This window comes from Aspergillus aculeatinus (genome assembly GCF_003184765.1).
Source record: "Aspergillus aculeatinus CBS 121060 unplaced genomic scaffold BO66scaffold_37, whole genome shotgun sequence".
Taxonomy (NCBI): Eukaryota; Fungi; Ascomycota; class Eurotiomycetes; order Eurotiales; family Aspergillaceae; genus Aspergillus; species Aspergillus aculeatinus.
Genome location: NW_020291506.1, coordinates 137,969 through 159,618, shown reverse-complemented (window position 1 = coordinate 159,618; position 21,650 = coordinate 137,969). Strand labels below are relative to the sequence as shown.

Here is a 21,650-nt window from a genome sequence, read left to right as displayed (position 1 = left end):
TATGACGACCGCCACGACGGGGGCGTCCGGCCACGGCGGGAACGCCCAGAAGATGTAGCGCGGCCCCACCACGAGGTAGTACCGGTACCCGCCCTCCTCGAGGCGGCGGATGAAGTAGTCGTACCAGCCGTGGTCGAGGATTACGTTAGGGTCCATTGGGCTCGGTCGGTGGTGTGATGCTGGTGTGATGCTGGGTTCGTGGTTGTGAATGTGTGGGAGGTTGTCGTGAGGGGTGAACTCAGTGGTTGGTACACGGTGGTCTTCCATTTATATCATGTCTTCTGCTGGAGTCGTCGGCCGGTGAGTTTAGCGGGGATTCGCATCTAATCTGAGGCCGGTGCGGGATTCATTGTTGAATTGCATCTTATGAAGGAGAGCTCCGTCAGATAGTGAAGAGTGTTGTGGATTTTGGTGCCATCTTCCGGAGATTGCTATCATAATAGGGATCTGGTGCAGCTTCTAGCTCGGGGGTTTCCGAGAGCGATCGATGGTGCTGATCTAGTAGGAGTACTATCCCGAACCTGGTCCATATTACGAGGTACTTGTTAGTTGTTAAGCGAGTAAATCGACGCTCTACATCTTACTGATCTAACCTTGTTTGTGATGAACACCAGAGTTATAGTTGTATGCGATATCCGGTGAATCGACGAGAAATCTGCATTCATTGATCATGTAAATTGTGGATTGGTAATCAAAGCCGCAGTATATATTAAGATATCTTATCAGGCTCTGGGCCAGCTGCTACATGATGTTCAAGTACTTTCTCATTGACACCAAAAGTATATAGAATTTAATAACAAATTCATGCTGGGGAATGGTAGCTCCATGAACAACCTTCACTCTTGTAGAAGGAGTTGAATTGCATGATTTTTTGATACAGTGTTGGAATATAGCTTACGCTCGAATCCGATCCGTCCTCATTGCACTAACATTTTCGAACAAAAGAAGGTGAAGAAGAGAACTCACAGCACATTTTGGTCTCCAGCTGGTGTATTCTCTCAATTTAGCTTGATTCAAGCATATATTATCTTGGAAATAAAAGACATCGTCTAATGGAAGGGATAGGGAATGATTCTAAAAGGGTATGGCTACTATTGCCGGCCAACGCCTTGTCCAAAGACCTCGGGAGGTGAATTTGATTCATGTAGGCTGGAGCGCGTCTGCTTGCGACCGGCGGAGCTAGAAACGTCACACAGATTGGAAACAAACAGCTCTAGACTTCCTGGCGGTACAGAAGTGCGCATGTGATGTACTTTCGTTGGAGGTTATTGCCTGGTATGAGGAGGTTGAGCGTTATTGTGCAGGTCGGCGTCTAGAAAGTTAACCCTGACTCGACAGATCGTCTCACCAAAAGAGGCAAGATTGCCCTCATCACCCTAGAAACCGGGCTTTCGATGGTCCTCGAAGAGCAATTACTTTCTACCCCTTGGCAAATATTCTCAACTAAATGATCAGCTATCCGCTCCGCTTGGTTCTGTCACCGTGCGTGCGACAAAGCTGGGAAATAATCCCATGACCGCATATAATCGCCATAGAATGGATCAGTGGCTGCCAGCCATGAAACGTCAACAGTCCTCAACCAACACAACAACCAAGTCCAAGGTACAGCGCGACTACTCTGACCTACAGCCGAAGCTCTCCATGTGTTACATCCTCATTCCAGCCGCGGAATGCGCGCCAAACCCCAACGGTATCATAGCGTACCTCAACCGCGCCATTTGTCCTTTAGAACTATTTTGTCGATCTGAGTCGGAGCTCACCAAGCCACGATGTATTCCAGGACGCGCACCACTCCGCAATCTCCTGTCATATGGCTTCGAGCCTCACAAAGCATGAGTAGCTTGCCTGGCGTCATCAAGACCGAGCACGCAAGGGGTGATGGCTATATTAGGGCACTCCGAGGCTCCGGAATGCGAGCCATACGACACGCGATGATCTTGTTTGAGCTCTCTGAGAAGTATACAACGGAATATAAACGAGACGCAATGCCGTCTGCTGCAACTCGAATTCTTCCTCGGGCTGCCGTGCGTTCTGCTTGATTCATTCATTTTCATCCACGCGTTCTCAATATACCCACAGTCCTCCATACCCAGTGTACATTGCTCCAACCAAGCCATGAAGCCTCAAAGCCTCCTTAGCAAGCTCGCCCTTCTGGGCTCCGTCCCCTTCGCCCTGGCGGACACCCTCAACATCGTCGCCCACCAGGACGATGACCTCCTCTTCCTGAGCCCGGACCTCATCCGCGACATCCTGTCCGGCCAGGCAGTACGCACCGTCTTCCTCACGGCCGGCGACGCCGGGCAGGGGACCAGCTACTGGCAGAACCGGCAGCTGGGGTCGCAGGCGGCGTACGCCCGGATGGCGATCGCGGGCAACAGCTGGACGGAGACGGACGCGGGGATCCCCGGCAAGGACATCTCGATCTACACGCTGGCGGAGAACTCGTCGATCTCGCTGGTCTTCCTGCACCTGCCGGACGGCAACATGGACGGCACCGGGTTCGCGGCGGACCACAACGACAGCCTGCAGAAGCTGTGGGACGGGGCGATCGACCACATCACCACCATCGACGGCTCCGGCACGACCTACACCCGCGACGAGCTGATCCACACCCTCACGGCCCTCATCGACGACTTCCACCCTGACGAGCTCAAGACCCAGGATTTCCACAACACCTTCGGCGACGGCGACCACAGCGACCACTACGCCACCGCCTTCTTCGCGACCTCCGCCCTGAACGACGCCAGCTGCCACCCCGATCTGACCGGCTACGAGGGCTACGGCATCAACAACAACCCCGTCAACTTGGATGCCTCGGACATCGAGGACAAGACCAACATCTTCTACGAGTACGCCGTGCATGACCAGGGCACCTGCAGCTCCTCGACGGGCTGCTCGACGCGACCCGAGAGCGGGTGGTTGCAGAGACAGTACACTGTCTAGATGGTGGTGGCCTTGCTGCTGGCCTGATTGGGCGCACTAGCACAATGTGAGCATGGGTGGGATGGAGTCCATATTGATTGTGGGATGGGCCGTCTGGGACGGGGATTACGATATACACATGTTTTGCTTAGTTGACGATGTGATGCAGATGCGGCTTAGTTAGAGAATGGTTAATGAATGATAGACCGAAGTCACATGTGCGAGTGCTGGGGTAGAGTTGTGTGCATTGGCACGGCGGGGGAAGGGGAAAACATTCCTCGAATGCATTGACATGAGGTAGCTGTATAGGATTCCATTCGAAGACTGTCGGGACAATGCCCCTGCGTCATTCCACGCCATGTTGATCAGTAGTTTTGTCCTCACAGTCTACTTTCACAATATATGTTAGTCAGGGTTGGGCACTGGAATGTGTGACCCGTCAGCCTGCTTGCCTGTTCAGGCAGAGGCACATTCCATCACCCCCTGACTCGGCTTGTAAAATTTCTGGCAACAATTCAGGCAAATCTTTAGACAAGGTGAAGTACCGTGACGGTGTGACATTTCATCTCACTCTTGCACAAGGATTGTAAGCTGGACTACACAGCATCTGATGTATAGCTCAAAATATCTATTGAGCTTACAGCTGTTGGAAGTGATTTGCTAGAGTAGACGAATAAGCAGTGGTTTAACAATATTTTGAACATGGCTCGATCGACGTGGCATTTCAGACTGTTGGCGCGATTCAAGTTGACGTGACAGTACACTCGTCGGTATCCTTCGACTCCTACGTCACCTGCACAAGAACATTCCGTACAGCACAACCACAACCACTAGTATCCCGAAGCTCGACGTGTATCGAATTGAGCATTCTAAGTCTGAACCGTGACTATGTAAGTGGAATCTACCTGACGCGATTAATCGAGACCAACATGGCCAATCGTGGGAATGACAAACATGATGCATGTATCAAAGCCCGCAGTCAGATCTATACTTCATACTTGACCTCTCTTCATCGGTTCGTCTTGTGTAGTAGATACGAATTACACTAGGCAAAGCACTAGCCATCGATCGAGATGCCGAAAGAGGCACGGGTATTCGAGCAACCGAGACAATCAATTGGGAAAAAGCAGTGTGTATGGAATCTATGGTGAGGATGAGAATTTGCGTAAGCCGCGGCGAGTAACACCTCAAATTAATCCGCACCAGAAGAAACTTGGCCAAAGAATGATTGAGTCAAAACGTAAAGTGTTTCAGGCATCAACCACATTCGCAGAACAATATGGCAGGATGAGGCTGTACACCTAGTGCGCAACCTTCTGCACCAATTGCTCCGTCGTCTGGATGGAGTGTTTCAAATGATCCAGCACGAGATTGATGGATTTCTTCTGGCTCGTCATGGAACAGTTTACGCCGCCCTGGAATTGCTGGAAGTACGTCGTGATGCCGATCTGGGTCTGCCTCAGCCGCGCAAGCGTACGGCTAGTGAGCATGTCCATCACAAACTTGTTCTCTTCGTCAGGCAGCTCGTAGCTCCCTATTCGAATGCGATCGGCTGACAAATTGTTAGACCTCGGGCGAGACCTACCGCCAGCGGATATTCTCGCCGAACGGCTCTTGTCTCCGTGTAAGCTGGGAGAGAGCACCTCGCCAATGGCCAAGAGGCTCGAGCGGCGGGAGCGCTGGGGCGTGTTATGTGTAGTAGGAGTGGGAGGCTCGTGGGACAAGGACACGCGATCGTAGATGACCAGCTGCAGCCAGCGCAGCACCAGCCGCAGACTCATCGCCAGCAGTAAGAGTGCGACGTGATCTCCGTCCATGCGACAGAGCGAGCACCCAAGCAGCGCGTCCCATCTGATCCGGATATCCTGTGTTGCTTCAAGGACGATCGGGAATGCAATCGGACAGGGCTCAGCTTCCCGTTTCCGAAGACTCGACAGAGATTCGGCCTGCACGCCCACGCAGTTGCACTTGTGGCAGGGGATACTGGCGTTGGCTCTTGCTCCTGGAGCATCGGACTGAGGTTGTAGTAGCTGGTACGATGAGAGAGGCGCAGGGAATGACGAATACTCTTCTTCTGAGAACGCCTGTATGTTATTCTTGGACGAGAGAAACAAGTGCATGTCAGTGGTTTTTCATATTCCAGGTCTGGGATTCGGATCAAAGAGGAAGCCACCGTTGGACATACTGGAGCGGCAGAAGACGAGGTACCCCCAGATTCAACCAAGTAGGTCCGTGCCAGACAAGCAGGTGCGCTCGAAGACAAATTGGTATGAAGGTCTTGATCTGATAGGGTCGCTAAAGGTGATCTGAAAATGAACTCATCGGGACGAGTCGTTGGAATCTCGAAATTTCCACCCGTCAGTAACGGTGACTGTGGCAGATCCCAGTTCCATGCCTCGGACAGTCCGCTGTCTTGGGTTATATCGGCACAAGACGAGAGATCAGTCGTCGAAGGGGGGCTGACTGTCTTGTTTTTTGAACCCTTAGGTCGACCGATGCGGTTGGGAGCACTGTAGATGCACGTATGTCTATATCTTGTACAGGTCATACAAGGCCGCCCGCCGGAGCATTTCATCTTCATGTTGTGGCATGAGTCGCATGCTAAGCGCACCCTTCTTGCGGAGGTAGAGTCCATAGCGTGGCGTAGCAGAGAGATATCTGCCGATTTTCTGGGAGCCAAGGTCGGCTGTAGGTGTTATCGTAGACGAGGTAGCTGTTCAACAAACACTTGCGGAAAGCGCAAGAAGAGGGTGTTAAAGACATACTTAGACCCTAGAGTCCAGGATTTGTATACCTGCAGAAACCGGAAACCCCCGTAAGGGAGGACTAACTGACAGCTGACGTTTGCTGTTGCACTTCTAACCCATTCTTTTCGTCCAAGATTCCCTGATTTCATGATTCACGACAGAGGATCGACCTCGACGCCGGTGTATCCAATCAAATGTGATGACTCACTTCTCGCTTGAGCACAGTTCGCCCTGACACACGGAGAGCGACAAGCCAGAGAGCATTTCCCTCGGCGGGCACTGACCCAGTCCATCCCAGCCCGCCCGCCTGCACGGCCCAGGGACATATAAGTCAACGTCCGACTGCTGCAGCGGTGGTTGAAACCTTGTGTGATTGGCCTCAAACTTGGATATCATCAGCCAAGCCCCCTGCCCAATAGCAAGGCCATAGTGCATCAACTCCTGCAACTGCACTATGATTTCAACCCAGCAAGGTGTGCACGAGAGACATGCTAAACCCGCCAATGATATGTCAGAGAATACTGCGTCCAATCGTGTAGCAACGGTCGTGTTTCCACGCGGTTGAGTGAATTGTTCGTGCCAAAGACAGGGCAGCTTCGAAGTTCAGGCTCGAGATTGGCCGGAAAGCAGCTCCTCGCCAAATTTGGGTTGACGCGTGACCGGCACAGGCCTATTGTCTATGTAAGGGGCAGAGCCAGACCGAAGGACGGTAGTATCAACTGTCTCTCCAGGCTGGTGATTCCCAGTTTCGGAACAGTGTCCCGGTGGGCCAAACAGAGCACACGGTGAGCATCGATGGCTGCAGCTCAACTCAGACTGTCCCTGCCTTCTTGTTCGGTACTCTCATCCTGTTCACAGTATGCTCCTGTGGCCTCAACCCCCTGTTAAGCGGACAGGTGCGCGACCGCCAAGTCGGCTAATGCTTTCGCCCATTCAGAGGGAGAGCCCTGCTTATCAGTCAATGGCAAAGTCTATTGTAAGTACTGGGTCCCTGAGAAGACGGTCGCGTGGGGAATTGGAGGCATGTGCTTGTTCTGTAAGAACGTTGGGGTGACCTAGTACTTTTCACGAGCGTGCCTCGACGTGAGGCAATAGTTTCGACAAGGAAGACGCTTACGCAGTTGCAGAAGAGGTCGTCCTATCCTTGAGTATTAACCGATGCAAGCCGATGCAAGGGATGAGAAGAATCACTGAGTCTATCACCAATCAGACCCATGACGCTCTGGCCGAATCCGCTTATTTGTTGGTGAAATGTCCCGAGCATTGTGCTGCAGCTTGCATTCATTGCAACTTGTCTTCAGACAGGCAGCAGAGGGAGCTCTTTGGTAGCTGCCTGCTGCATGATCAACCAGCATGTGTTACTTCTCCTTGTGTTGGTTCTTTCGCTGACGGAGTGGAGCGGAGCGGAGGAACAAATGCCGTATGTCACGTGGCATCACGTGGCATCACGTGGCCGTCGACCAACCTTCCCTTTTCCACTTGCTTTTCCTCACTTCCTCACTTGTTTACATTGCATTTTGCATGGAACAACTATCGTCTCTCTCACTCACGTGCGGATCAATCATAGTCTGCACATTTCACAGAAGGCCCTTTCAGCCATTTCATTGAAAGTGGAGACTCGATAGGATAACCGATTCTTAGCCTGAATGACGTGCGTTTGGTTGGCGATGGCCTCAGCCTCGGTTGTCCAAATGGTGCTGCAGTGCGGGGAAACCTAACCTTAAACCCTCTCTAAGTGCCCTCCTGCAGGGCTTGTTTCTCCATGGATCAACATCTTCATTCACCCTTCATCATGAGCACAGAGGCTCGTGTTCGCAAGCGCGTTCCCAAGTCCTGTAAACGGTGTCATCGCCGCAAGCAACGCTGTGTGGGGTATCCGACATGCGCGGGATGTGAGGCCGCTAACCAGCCATGCTTGCGCTCCGAAACCGTCCCCTCATGGCATCACGCTATGTCCAAGGGAGCCTTGGTTCAAAGAATTGAAATGCTCGAATCCCAATTGGCCACCGCGTTACAGCGCCCAGCGCTGGAGCCACATGCAGATCAGGATACAGCGTCAAGCCATCACAACCCGGATCAGTCTGCTGTCCTCTCCTTGTTATCGCTTGGTCGCGAACACAACCATGGTCCAGCATATCTGGGGCCGTCATCGGGCCGGACCATCGCGAAGAACCTAGGTGGCATTGTAGACGATACCGTATGGACCGAGTCCATCCCCATCAATGCTGGTTTCCAACGCAGGGAAGGCATTGCCTCGAACCCCTCTGCATTGAGCAGCACTACTTCCCTCCCAGGTCTTGATGGGGGCTCCAAGCTCATCGATGCTTATTTTCTAGACATGCATACTCGACTTCCGTTCTTGGATCGCTCCGAGATCTACCACCTACACCGGACCATCCACCAGAACAATCATTCGGTGATTCGCGGGGTTGAGACCTTCAAGATCTTTATGGTCTATGCCTTAGGGGCCTCCATACTGCAAATGACTGATTCATATGACTCAACTCCCCCTCGCGATTTTTGGACTGCAGCATCCAATTCCCACAGCGGCCTCAAATCAACTTCGACATATGCGAGAATTGAGGCAATCATGTTACTGGTCCTCTATGATTTGCGCTCAGCCTCGCATTCGACTGTGTGGTATACGATAGGCCTAGCGATGCGTATCTGCGTTGACCTTGGGCTACACCGCGAAAGCCAGTATCGAGCGATGCGACCGCACGCTGCCCAGCTGCGGCGTCGCCTGTTCTGGAGCGTATACCTGGTCGAGAGATACGTGTGTTGGTCTCTGGGCCGTCCGTTCAGCATCGCCGAAACAGACATAGATGCTGATGTACCGGCTGACATGGATGACGCTACCAATGACGATCGGCAAGTTGATCAGATGGTGCAGACTCCTTCGGACCCGACGGCGCGAACACCAGGCCCAAATCTTCGTAGATTCATTTCTACTATCCGACTTCAGCGCATCATGTCTCGAATTCACTCCGAGATATACCGTGTCGATCGAGACCTACCAGCATTGATCACCAAAGTACCCTCGTTGATGGCTTCTCTCGAAGAATTCCAGCACGCTCAACCGGTGATGGCGCCCGAGGAATCAACCTTTGTACGCATGCACTGGTATAACTGCATCCGCATGCTACTACAGCGATTCCTTAGCGTTCTTCCCTGCGAGGATCCCATGATCCAGAAATGTCTCTTCGTTTCCGGCAAAATGTGCCAGTGCTTCAAGACACTGCGGCAAAGAGACTCATCTGGGTACTCGTTTCTTCTGGTCAATTCATTGTTCATGGCTGGATTGACCATGTGGTAAGCTCTGTCAGACTCAGTGGAGAAGCGCGGCTGATCAAAGTAGTCTCTGTCTTTTCCGGGCGCCCCATCTCTGGAGCGTGGCAGTGTCGGACGACTTGCGGGCCTGCTCGTTGGTGATGTTTATGATGGCGGAGCGAAACACCACCCTGCGCAGATATCGCGATGGGCTAGAAACCGTCATGACCAGAGCCATTGAGTTCGTGAATAATGCCACCACCGCGCCGACCGACAATACCGGAGGGCTGTCAGCAGCCCCGTCCGGCGAGCCATGGTGCCACATTGATGGAGTGTCCCATCCTGGAGTGCAAGCTACCTACGGGTCCCATGGCCTTCCTGAATGGATTGATTTACCCACCCCACCTACCGGTGCTGACTCAATTCCCTACGAGGGACCGGGCCTACAATGCCACGGATTACAAGAGATGCTAGATAACCTGCACTCGTTTGGCGATATGCTGACGGATGATTTCTGGGCCGACCTTCCGTGGACATCAATGGCAGGATAGCGCCGAGATATGGCCGGAAATTCAAGCATAATTCATACATATCATTGTCACTACGAGCAGGATCATGAAAGTGTCATTCCACATTTCGAAGCACATATGCCAGTCTCCCACTTTTACCAGTGCGCAGGGGATAGTGTATCCTCAATACCCAGATCTTCTCTCCTGGACTTGCTCTCCGGATCAAAATAAGGAATCTCACCAACCCCCACGGCCCGGTTTCCACTCCTCGGCCCGAAGCCTTCGTGGTCGCCAGTAGCGGTGTGGAAGACACTGCGATTGTCCCAGATGGCTGGTCTTTGTTAGCATGAATCGAGCCACAGAGATCATGGAGACCCACCAATATCATTGGGCTCGTTCCATTTGAACCGGACTTGGAGATCATGCCCGTGGATGATCAGATCGTTGAAATATTGGAGCATGTTTGCACTCTCTTTGCGACTCAGTTCGTTGATCTTGGAGGGGAAAGCGCCTGGTTGCAGACCTCGTTAGCAGTATGCTTTGGTTCCAGATGCGCCTCAGACTCACCAGCAGGAAAGATCGACTTCCACCCGGTGATCGGGTTCGTGCGCACCACCTACACCCACATAATCAGCACCCCCACCTACCATCCACATTCGAACGTAGGGAAAGACCAACCGGATGAACCGCCACCAACTCATCGCCCACATTGACCGGCGCGCCTCGTTCCCCGGTAAACATCTTGAACCCCCCCACCTGCGCCATTCTGCGGAACCCCTCGCCAACGTGCGTGACCGTGAGCCCCTCCACAAAGGCGCGGTACGGCTTACTCAAGCGATCGTACATCTCATACCCGGACGCCCACAGCGTATCCCCGCCGGTGGTGGGCAGCTGGATGAGCCGCAAGCTCGAGAAATCGGCCGGCGCCTTCTCGAAAGCGATGTCGCTGTGCCAGACGGCCGCCTGGCTGGTGTAGTCCGAGCCCTTGTACAGTTTCTTGCGGCCTTCGGAGTTGATGGTGCTGATCTCGGGGTCCGGGTCGCCGAACTCGCGGGCGTCGTTGGTAACAGGGTGGATGTGCAGGCCGTGGGTGGTGGGGCGGGTGGTCAGTTCGCCGAGGCGGAGGATGAGCTGCTTCTGGAGGGCGTTGGTGAGGTTGTCTTGGGCGCGGAAGAAGACGACGCCGCGTTCGGCGACTGCGTGCTGGCGTTAGTGGGATGGGGGGATTAGGTTTGGGGTGGACGAACTCATGACGGCCAGATCGCGGATGCGCTGCTCCGCCTCTGGACTGTTTAGGATATCGTCGACGATGTTGCAGCTTCCCTTGAGGAATTCATTGCCGATCACTGGGGTCACCATCACGGGGTGGAAGGCGTCCAGGGACCCGCTAGATTGGATGCGTGGATGGGGCGCCATTGTGTAGTGGTTATTGCTTGTGATTTTCTTGTAAGCGTTCTTCCAACACAATGTGGATAGTTACATAGATTCTGCTCGGAGACTGCATGTCTTATCTATTCGTAGGTTTCAACGCAGGTCGGAAGGTGAAGCGCTGGTCGACCGCGCGCATCGGCTTTCGGCGTTTAGATGGAGCTTGACTGTCTTGTGGGGCTATCGCCGACCACCGTCGCGCCCGCGCAGCCAATGTTTGAGGTACAGCGTGACACCATCTGAGCCTTGGTGCTTGTGATATGCCAAGATCTAGGCTTGCTTGACAGCGCTTTGGTTTGTAGCTGGGAATTTCCAACAGACATCCTGGTTCTGGAGGATATCGCATCGTGGGATGATGTTCGGCCTTATGCCGCCTTGTGCATTTGTACCTGGATTGCGGGCCATGCCCTCGGATGTATCGGCTCCTTGCACGCAAGCGGTGTCCAGGACCAAATAGTACTGGGAGTTCTCAAGACCGACATGTGTAGATCTCAGATGTGGGTGCTAGGCCCACTGATGAGAGCCATCGCCCGACACATACTGTACCTAGATCAAGTCTGACCCGAAACCACCATCCACACCGAAGACAAACCGTTCTGGACCTTCACTACAAATAGTCTTGAATTTCTCCAAACAAATCACAGCTCATAAACTCATCTTCATTATTATATATATCGCATATCCCGTATCACCATAGCATACCCCACCGTTTCCTCATAATTACATCCCCCGCATATCACCCCGAAGCATTAGTATGTACAACCCTCCATCCAGATACTATACACCTCCGCACACCCACCCCATCACCACCAACCGCACCTAAAACACGGAGCTGGTGACATTGACCGTCACATTGCGGAAGGTGCACCCCTCGGTCTTGTACAGACTGGCATAGCGGCCCTCGAGCACGGCCCCCACAAACGTCAACGCGGCGGCGTGGCCGTTGATCTGGTCGGCGGAATGGCCGCCGACGGTGTTGCGCTCGTAGAGGATGTTGGCGCCGACGCCGCAGTAGCGGGCGAGCAGCACGTCCGTGTCGCGGATGGGGCTGACCTCGTCGTGGATGGCCTTGTAGGCGTACACGGGCAGCCGCGGCACGCCGTGGTAGCCCATGTAGCCGTCGCGGTTGAGGACGTACTGCACGCGGGGATCGCGGAAGGTGTCGCTGCCGTTGACGAAGTAGTTGTAGATGTTCTGGCCGGCGAAGAAGAGCTCCGATCCGGTCAGGGTCAGGTTGCGCGCCGCCAGGAAGGTCGTGCGGTTGTAGGCTCCCGTCGGGTGCAGCTGCGAGACCAGGAAGTCGTACGTCTCCGGGTACTGGCTGGCGATGCCGAGGATCGCCTCCGGGACGAGCCCCGCCGACAGCGTGCCGGTCACGGTGTTCATCACGTTGGTGATGTTGGGCGTCAGGCCGCCCAGGGCGGCGCCGGCGAGGGTCAGTTCAGGCGCGTATTGGTTCTGCAGCTCCGTGGCCCATTCGCTGGCCAGCGCGCCGCCCGAGTAGCCCCACAGCGCGGTGCGGGTGGTCGCGGGGCCCAGGGCGTGGAATTGCGTGACCCGCGGGTTGGAGGCGGAGGAGAGGATGCTGCGGATCGAGTCGAGGGTCGCGTGCCCGGATTGCACGCCCGCGGTGAACGAGGCCAGCGGCCCTTCGTAGTCCGGCACGTTGACGTACCAGCCTTGGCTCAGGGCCAGGGAGACGTCCGTCGGCGGCGAGCTGTACATGGCGTAGCTGGGGCTGGCGTCGAGGTCGTTAGAGTCGTACGCGATCTGGTAGGAGAGCAGCGCGGTGCGGTTGTCGCTGCCCGTGCTGGGGTTGGTCGGGATGAAGACCGTCGACACGGCCCACGAGGGATGGTATTGGCTGTCGGTCGTGCGGTAGACGATGTTGTACGCCGCCGAGGCGTTGCTGACCAGCGCCGTCAGGTTGCCGGGGGCCGGGCGCAGGCGCAGAATGGTGCCTGGGAGGGTGCTCTCGAAGCCATTGGGGGCGCTGTAGAAGGGATCCTCGGTGGGAGGGAGCACTACGGACGGGCTGGTGGTAGGCAACCCGTAGACAAGAGGGAGAATACTCCCGAGGAGAGGGAGGAGCCGGGCCGGAGAGAGCATGGCGAGGAGGGGATGAGGGAGATGGGGGGGGAGGGAAGGGGGAAAAGGTGGGAGAAGAGGGCAAAGTACGGTGGCTTGGGGGGGGGGGGAAAGCTGTGTTTATGTGCTGGGCGCTGACCGACAATCCCCGCAAGGTACGGAGACACTAGACGGAAGGATCCAGTTCCTTGTAGGAGTGCAGTTCACAGCGCAGCAAAGCCGAATGACATCAAACCTCGTGTCGGGCTTCGGGCAGCCAGTCAAAGTGGGGAATTTCCCTCGGATGGCCCGGATCCCTCATTAATCATTACTAGGTAATCATTTATTCCCGCAACCCTCAGGCACTTTCGGTCATTTTCAGCTGCGCAACGAGATTGGTCGGTTCAACCATGCTGAACTCAGCCGCAGCTTGTTGCTTATTATTGCTTGGCGTGGTGTAAGCTGGAGAGCTACTCTGTAGAGAGCTGGAGACTGGAGAGCTGCGCCTGTTGGCGAGGGAAAAAGATAGCGAGCGATCAGGGCTCCGGTCTTCCCGTGACTCCACTCCAGGCAGAGACTCTCTCGCCCTGCCTTGGAACTGCCATCCCTGGTTAGAGAATTATGTCATTTCACATCTGGATGCACAATCCATTCTAATATGTCTCATTGCTCGACAGGAGAATGTTTTTCCGTACTCCGTATAGGAATTTTGCATCCTTTGGTAGAGATGGAAGATGTTCAGAACAATTGATTGTTGCGCCCCGGCGGATAAGAAGAAAGGCGAACCCTCCACGGCGCCAAGTGGATCCCCCCAACCAGCGGTGACCTTCTAGAAGCACTACACAGCCCGGAAAAGTCGGATTAACCCGCGCCCAATTACAAGTCTCCTCATTGCAATGGGTTTGTGGTGCGATAGGGAAATGTATCTTGCGACCACCGATAGCAATGGGTCATAGCCTCCGCTGCCTCGGCTGCCATAACCTGGTTTCCTGCGAGGGACGGCACACACACCACAACACCACAACGTAAGCGTCGGACTTTCTTCACTCAATTATACTTTGGATTGTTGTCCGGCAAATTCACTAAGTCCAATCGGTCAGCTTCTCCGGAACAGGCACAGAGAATATCCCTGGTCTTGTCAGCTAGTCAGCAGGGTGATCCCACCTGCATATGGTGTGATAGCGCTAGCCTCCTCCGCACAGCTTCCCCCGCATGCCGCTGCGGTTTTGGTCGAGGATTTTCGGGGCTATCCCTGCTGATCTGACATGTGAATGAACTCAGTTATCGATAGTTTTAATCCGGTCAGTAGTGCGCAAATAATGATGGATGATTCTGCACGTATATCTGACACCGTGTGCGGTTTTCCATCCATGCAGCATTTTTGTCTGGCCGATTACGTGGTGGGTCGCATGGGTAGGGCCGGCTGCAGAGATTCCGGAGACCGGGGCAATATCTCTCGGTATTATTGATCGTCCACCTCCACTCAGTGCTGGTTCTGGTCCAATCAGTGCCCAATTGATTCGTTATCCGCAGATAAAGACGTTTGGTGGGGTGCAGTAATGAGATAACTATGATGTTTCGCCATAGCAAGCAAGCATCGATTAGAGGCACAAGCCAGTAAGCATATTCAAAATTAACGAATCGTCCAATTCGCTGAGATCAGGCAGTGTCTGCTACTCATGGGCTGTGGTCTTCGTTTTTATGCTGAATATATTATGATCCCACATCTCAGACGAAGAAACGTGTTGAAGAAGTGAACCACCGGCTGCCACTGGGATCCTCATGAGACAGAGTTGAAGACTCTTCATCAGCATTCCAGATGCATAGGAAACACATACAAACAACCCCAGAAGCATCACCACTAGATATGACGACTGGCGGAAAGACCGCGAGACATCGAATATTAGCAGGGACCGATGGAGTCCCAATTAATAGCGATCAACGTACCTTACCTGTAGGGAAATCGCGTGCTTTCATTGAGTCTACATGTACACGTAGTGTATCAACTTCTAAAAACAACCACGAGAGCATCTGTATGGAACTTAAACAAATCCACCAAACAAACTCCGCTCCGCAAAAGAAGCATGCACCAACCCCCAAATATACTAGATCTCCAACGGCACGCGGTACTTCTCCCACATCTCCTCCGTATCCGCCTCCCTCCACTTCCCAATCCCCCCCGACACCCCGTCCTCATCCACGTCCCAGTCCCCCTCCCGCACCCGCTCCGCCCAATTCCGCAGCACCTGGTGAATGGAAACATGGCGGTGGGGAGCACATCCATTCTCGACGCACTGATACAGTTCCGAGTTGGTCTTGCCTGGCCTCGGGCCGAGATCGTCCGCGTAATCCCTCCCCATGATCGTGCCGTCGCTGCGGCGCACCCAGCCCTGCTCCCCAATGCTGAAAGGCAGGAGCAGATGGCACCCCGACTCCCAGGAGCGGTTGTCGCGGTCATCACCGCTTAAATAAAGCCCCGCCGGTCGCGCGGGGACCGGGAGACTGACTCGCCTCCGTGAGGTCAGAAAGTCATTGAGATCGATGCCGGGGTCGGGGACGACCATTGGTGGGGATGATAATGATGATGGATCTTCGGGGTCCGCGACAAGCAACAGCGTGGGACGAATCGGTCTGAGACGGGGCAGTTCACGCAGGTACCAGGGTACATACTCATAGTCTCGGAATGGCTGAGCGCGGAACTCTGCGATCGTGGGCAGGCGGATCCCCGGGGCCAAGTACCGGAAGGCTCGATGGGTGGCGGTCGTGCAGGTGGTCGCGGTGGCGTCGCAGAACGCCCCGGCGAAGCTGTTCGGGAGGATGCGGGCCTCCTCGCGGACGCTCGGGTCTGCCCAGGGGAGCATTGTCAGAGTACTACTACCACTCGTGCCAGCAGTGGCAGTGACATCAGCAGTGCTGGTGGCTGACGGCGGCAAGCGAGCCTCGATCGCATCCAGGAGTTCTTGCAGGGCCGCGACAGCCAGCTGGATATCCGTTGGAGTGTACGTATGGAACCGCCATGGTCCTATTGTCTCGATAGGGGAGTGGCAGAGTTGGTTGGTGTCGGTCTCCCACTCCCATCGACCGCTGGGCCATTGCTGGACTTCCACTTTGCGGGACGTGATCATCGCCAGATATGCACCGTAGATATCCTCCAGCGGCTTCCAGCCGTAACCCGTGTTGATTCGGTCGAGGTTATCTTCACAATGGGCCACAAACGTGGCTTTGCATGCGACCTGATCAAAGCTATCAGAAGCATTAGCAAGTATAGTCCGATTGGAGTCTGAAAGAGCCGAACTGTACAGAATCCCATATTCATCGCCGCACATCCAACCCGTCGAGTGATGCAAATATAGAAAGCAGTCATGTGCATCCGCTAGACCATTGACATGCTCGTCCACGAGGTACTCCCCCGATGACAGATTACCAACGTAATAGAAGAACGGCGGGGAGTCGGGGCGATAGTAGACACGTTTCAGGAATTCGATCATCCATGGGTGGTAGCGCGAGGCTTCTGCATCTGTAGGTTGGAAATGCTGCCACCAGGTGGGCAATTGGCCCCAGCTTCGTCCGCTTCCCTTCCATCCAATCTCGAAGATTTGATTGTAGAGGTCTGCACAGAGTTCGAAGTTGAATCTTGCGATGGAAACGTGTGTCATAAATCGTTGAGTCATTTTGCTTGCTGTCAAGAAGTCGAATAGGGAAAAGGGGGAGAGGGGAAATAAATAGCCTCAAAGCTTGGGACGCTGAAAGCAGACCAATCGATCCGGGAATCGTGTAATACATACAGTACAGGACAGAAGAATACATTACAGTAAATTGCCTCAGGCATACAGTGTGTGTATAGCTGTTTATTGTTCATCCCACTTTCCATGAGCGAGTTTGGTTCTCGTTTGCATCAACCTAAATATACATCTAGAAGGTTGACTCATTTCTGAACTGTGACTCACTATCATACTAGACGCGGTCTAATTGCGATAACATCATCCGTGAAGAAGACTCGAGTGTTTAGTCACCACACCACGTAATAGCCACTTTCCAAGAGCATAAGATACATCATCACCCCTACAAAAGCTCAAAAGGCTTTGTGACCGAGATCAGGCGACTGCTCAGACCAACCTTGGCCTCGAAAGTCCCAGCCGGAATCTCCCAATCCTGCGTCACGACATTCCAAAAACTCACATCTTTGCGAGTAAGCTCAAATGCCACGGTTTGACTTCCTCCCGCCTTGAGATGGATCTTCTCGAACCCTCGAAGCACCTTCACGGGGGTTCCAGCCGGGGTTGTGTCCTGCGGGAAAGCCAGGTATAACTGAGGCACCGTCGCGCCCGCCAAACTGCCTGTGTTGGTCAGCTTGACTTTCACAGTGACGAGAACCTCATAGAGCTCGGGATTCCCGCCCGGCTGAATTGGCTTGCTCGGATCTGGGCGAGGGGAAACATCCCCCTTTCCGCTGACGGTCTTGAGAGAAAGCCCCCCGATGGAGAAGTTGGTGTACGAGAGACCATATCCGAACTCGTATCTGGGCGTGATGCCTGCGTGATCGAAATGACGATAGTCGAAGAATTGCCCCTCCGTGAAGTTCACCTGGCGTCCATTCGGGTTGGTGATGTCCATGGCGGTGAAGTTCACGATCGCAGTGTTGTAGTCGCTGGCGTTGTAGGCGACCGTGAAAGGGAGCTTGCCACTGGGATTGACTTGACCTGTAATGACATCCAGGATCGCATTGCCGGACTCCTGGCCTGGCATGTAGGCCATCATCTATTGTTGCAAGAAGTCCTTCGGTCAGTAACTCACTATCCTTGGTTGTTATATGGACAAAAGGTGTAGCTCACAATAGCCGTGACGTTGGGATGATCCGCCCAGTCAAGAAGATTCACATTGCCAGAATGGGTGACCACGATGGTGTTGTTACAGACCGAGGCGACAGCGTTCACCACCGCACTGCCATTGTTGTTGAGATCGAAGTCGCTGTGGTCCGGGCCTTCGGAGACGTAGTAGCGGAGGAAGACGAAGCATACTTCGGGGATGGGATAGATCGCCGCCCCGAAGCCCACGCTGTTGGGCTTGAGCAACCCAGGAATAAGCTCATTGTCGGTTATATACTGGACCAAAGAGTCGGATCTCCCTTTAGCCCAGGTCTTGATTGCTTCCAAGGGGGAAACGAGGTAGGTGAGTCGTCCGGAACCGCTTCCACCCCCAGTAGCAAAGGTACCGATGAGTTCGGAGTCTGGGGATGAGGCCAAGCCGGCTGACTTGTCTGCTGCATCGTTACCGAACACCGCGATGAAGCGGGGAATCTCCGTAATTGGCAGAGCACCGTTCTGGTTCTTGAGCAGGGTTACGGACTCAGCAGCAAGCTTGCGAATGAAGGCTCCGTGGTTCCCGCGCACGTCCCGGTGCGCTTCGCCGCCCACTGGCCAGCTATAGTTGGCCATGCTGGCAGAGAAGTCCCCGAGTTCCTTTGAGCTGGGGTCGATGAGCGGCCAGTCGGCACGATCCTGGTTGAGATAGAAGTACGGGGTCATCACGCGGAGCACGATGTCGTCCACACGCGACGTCGATAGGGTTCCATTGTTCACAGCCTGGATGAGGTTGCTACCGAAGAGGGAGTTGTCCCAAGACGTCCCCCCGAAGCCGACAGCGCCACCCGGCATGTCCATATCGAGTCCATTCTCAATGGCATGAACTCCGGACATCGTACCACCCCAGTCGCTCATCACATAACCTCGGAAGCCAAGCTCCTCTTTCAAAATGGCGTTGAGGGTTTGGTTATTCTCGCACGAGTAAGAACCATTGACCTTCGAATATGCGCACATGACGGACGAAACACCAGCCCGGACTGCACTTGCGAAAGGCCACGAGTAGATCTCATGCATGGTGCGATCGTCGATGTTCGACGAGTAGCCCTGAATCGTCACCCCGTCCGTGTTTGGGGTAGGGTTCGCCCCCGTGGCCTGTTCATACCCGATGTAATGCTTCACGCAAGACTGCATTCCGGTAGACTGAGTTCCCACGATGCTTTGGTGTCCGAGCTCACCACTGAGATACGGATCAGGCCCGAAACCTTCCCAGTTGCGACCGCCTAGGGGGTCTCTTCCGAGAGGTCCTACGACCGGCCTATCTTCGATGTTAGTTGCTTGCAGCTCGACCTTAAATCTTGAAACACATTACCCAAGCATCACATTGGCCCCCTTGGTTTTAAACTCTTCGCCAAGAAGGACGCCGCGTTGGTGGGCCAGCTCTTTATCCCAGCTCGCCCCAACCGAGACTCCCGCTGGGTACACACTGGCAAAGTCCTGGGGGAAAGAATTAGCCTCTTTGGAGATAGCTGACAGCAGGAATGGAGGAATTGAAGATTAATGGGACGGACGTAAAGCTACTTACAGCTGGTCGAATTGCTAAAGGGCCATCTGCCAGCCAGTTAGTCAATAAACCCTCGGGTGTTGGATAGAAGACCTGCCTTGGATGCATAAGCCACGGAAGCCCAAACGTTCGATTGGGGCGATGGAGCCTGTACATGGTCTGACCCGTCAGCTCGTGTGTTCACTTCTTTGCGAGCGAACAAGGCTCTATCCTACCCTGCAACCCCTGTCGCGATGTAGGCTTTCTCCTCAAGGGTGAGCTGCGCCAGGAAGTCTTCAGTCTTGGTGACAGCTTCTGACCAATCTCGTGGCGCGTTACTGGCTGTTCCGAGGCACGTCAGTCAGCATTACAAGACAATGCTTAGTGATTCTTCTTAAGGAAACATACCAGCTTTACCTCCAGTAATCGCCCTGCACTCACCCCAGCTAATCAGGCTTGAGAGCAACAGAAGAAGCTTCCGAGACACCATGGCTGTGATTCTGCGTCGGACTGGCTCCAACTGATCTTGAATAACAGTACAAGTGCTGAGAGGCAAAAGCTCGATATTTATACACCAACAGGCAGGGCACGCTGAGAGGGATGGCCGAGTCGTCCGATCAGCTTCATACTGCTCCCCACACTGTACCCTAGTCACGGTTAACGCCAAGACCATGCATGCGAAAGGAATGGACTGATGATTTGCCAGTATCAGGATCTTGTTGTGATATACTGCTTGCTAAGAGCCCGAGGGAAGGGCTTGGCAATTCGTATTGCCAGAATTCCCAAATCGAGTTAGCCATCTCCCCATCTGCCGGTTGACTATACCGAGAGTACTAACTACAATGGGTAGGAAAAACAAAGCGCTGGAGGCTGGAGCCCTAATACCAAGCGTAATGCGGGGACTTGCGGGGACTTGCGGGGTACGTTTAGCGAGATTGCAGGCTACACTGCCAACTCCAGAATTTCGGCCTCGGATTCGTGTGTAGAAGTAGGATCAGGATCAATGTGTGCCAATTTCGCATGATATCCTGGTCTAGTGCCAGACTCGATGTTCCCGGCCACCACACAGCATCGGTTTCGCCTGGATGGCACGCCGATTCTATCCAAGCGCGAGAAACTGATCCGGAGAATTGAGACGGGGGGGCAGAGGAAATCGCACTTCAAGTCCCGCAATGGATGCAATGCCTGTAAGGGGAAACGGGTGAAATGTGATGAGACCAGACCGAGCTGCCGCAAATGCATCGCGCGGGGGGTGGCGTGCCTGTACTCAAACATATGCAGCTCACCTCGCAGTATTCACGGCGATGCCCTAACGCTGGCGGGGGTCAACCAAGTCGCCAGTGCTCCCCTCCCCGCGGAGTATCTTCTTCACCATTTCTGGACTCATACCAGTGGCTGCTTGATCGGAGCACAGCGACAACGCATCTACCGGACCCACATGCTTCCCTTGTCGCTCTCTCAACCTTCGCTGCTTCACGCGATTGTGGCGGTGTCGGCGCGAGACCTCCTTCATCTTCAACCGGACAGGCACCGGTTGCTGCCTATCTTCTATCATCATTACCAACAGTTCGCCACCCTCTACAACCAGGATCTGATGCAGCCCCGGTCAGTCCTGACCGCCAACCTGATGCACTCCACCGCCTTCCTGATGAATGTCCTGGTCGTCGCGGATCCGGCCTCAACGCAATCAACCTCATGGGTCACGCGAACCGGGCAAGAGGACATCGACCAAGCCTTCTCCTGGATCAAGGTGCAGGCGATCCACCAATCGATCCTGCACCCATACAACTCCTGCCTCCCGCAGACCTTCTGGTACACGGAATTCACACAGGACCGCCACACTGTGCAGGCCCCACAGGCATCCCAATTCCAACAGGAACCGCACCTCACCACCCACCTGGCGGAACTATGCAACATCCAACCCGCCGACACCACCGCCACCAACGTGTATCTCTCCGCCTACAACATCCTGCGTACTATCGGTGAAACACCCGCCGTGAGCAAGCATCTTGCCCCACAGCTGTTTGGCGTCTATATCCGGTTCTTCGTCGAGATGGAATCACCCTTCGTGCAGCTCCTCCACCGGAAGGATGAAGTGGCTCTGCTGCTCCTCGCCGTCTGGCTGACTCAAATGCGGAAATTGGATCTCTGGTGGATGCGCGACCGGGCGCGGAACGAATGCCGCTCGATTTGCGGGATGCTGTTGCGCAGTGAGGATTGGCGCATTCGCGCGCTGGCGGAGTGTCTGGCAGAACAATCATTAAGTTTGTGATTACTCGAATGAGTTGATAATTACGAAGCTTGGTGAAATACGAGTACCTACTCTGTAATAGAATCTGTAATAACCATCCTGGGTTACATCGGG

General features: G+C 54.3%; 7 protein-coding genes across 7 annotated transcripts; 3 read left to right on the top strand and 4 right to left on the bottom strand.

The window, feature by feature from the left end:
• Positions 1–2,115: 2,115 nt before the first annotated feature.
• Positions 2,116–2,943, top strand: BO66DRAFT_413066 (uncharacterized protein; the record flags this gene model as incomplete). Its single annotated transcript, XM_025649396.1, has 1 exon — positions 2,116–2,943. The coding sequence occupies one exon, from the start codon at positions 2,116–2,118 to the stop codon at positions 2,941–2,943; it is 828 nt and encodes a 275-aa protein (XP_025501925.1).
• A 4,518-nt stretch (positions 2,944–7,461) lies between these two features.
• On the top strand, positions 7,462–9,205 carry BO66DRAFT_281055 (uncharacterized protein; the record flags this gene model as incomplete). The annotated part of the gene is made up of 2 exons (XM_025643063.1): positions 7,462–8,981; positions 9,028–9,205. Coding segments are annotated over 2 exons (1,698 nt in total), but the record flags the coding sequence as incomplete, so codon positions are not given.
• Positions 9,206–9,603: 398 nt separating this feature from the next.
• Positions 9,604–11,054, bottom strand: BO66DRAFT_378069 (TauD/TfdA dioxygenase family protein; the record flags this gene model as incomplete). Its single annotated transcript, XM_025645776.1, has 5 exons — positions 10,696–11,054; positions 10,127–10,644; positions 10,016–10,064; positions 9,828–9,971; positions 9,604–9,779 (listed from the first exon to the last, which is right to left on the bottom strand). The coding sequence occupies exons 1-5, from the start codon at positions 10,862–10,864 to the stop codon at positions 9,604–9,606; spliced, it is 1,056 nt and encodes a 351-aa protein (XP_025501923.1). The 5' UTR covers positions 10,865–11,054.
• Positions 11,055–11,518: 464 nt separating this feature from the next.
• BO66DRAFT_393314 (lipase 1 precursor) lies at positions 11,519–13,001 on the bottom strand. Its single transcript, XM_025647730.1, has one exon. The coding sequence runs from the start codon at positions 12,983–12,985 to the stop codon at positions 11,696–11,698; it is 1,290 nt and encodes a 429-aa protein (XP_025501922.1). The 5' UTR covers positions 12,986–13,001; the 3' UTR covers positions 11,519–11,695.
• Positions 13,002–15,048: 2,047 nt separating this feature from the next.
• BO66DRAFT_430154 (uncharacterized protein) lies at positions 15,049–16,620 on the bottom strand (the record flags this gene model as incomplete). Its single annotated transcript, XM_025650505.1, has 2 exons — positions 16,244–16,620; positions 15,049–16,186 (listed from the first exon to the last, which is right to left on the bottom strand). The coding sequence occupies exons 1-2, from the start codon at positions 16,612–16,614 to the stop codon at positions 15,049–15,051; spliced, it is 1,509 nt and encodes a 502-aa protein (XP_025501921.1). The 5' UTR covers positions 16,615–16,620.
• A 320-nt stretch (positions 16,621–16,940) lies between these two features.
• BO66DRAFT_455878 (beta-glucosidase) lies at positions 16,941–19,775 on the bottom strand (the record flags this gene model as incomplete). Its single annotated transcript, XM_025652114.1, has 7 exons — positions 16,941–17,701; positions 17,776–19,060; positions 19,115–19,239; positions 19,328–19,353; positions 19,404–19,465; positions 19,522–19,627; positions 19,703–19,775. 7 exons carry the CDS (start codon positions 19,773–19,775, stop codon positions 17,006–17,008), a joined length of 2,373 nt encoding a protein of 790 aa, XP_025501920.1. The 3' UTR covers positions 16,941–17,005.
• Positions 19,776–20,723: 948 nt separating this feature from the next.
• Positions 20,724–21,557, top strand: BO66DRAFT_403277 (uncharacterized protein; the record flags this gene model as incomplete). The annotated part of the gene is made up of 1 exon (XM_025648857.1): positions 20,724–21,557. The coding sequence occupies one exon, from the start codon at positions 20,724–20,726 to the stop codon at positions 21,555–21,557; it is 834 nt and encodes a 277-aa protein (XP_025501919.1).
• Between the last annotated feature and the right edge of the window lie 93 nt (positions 21,558–21,650).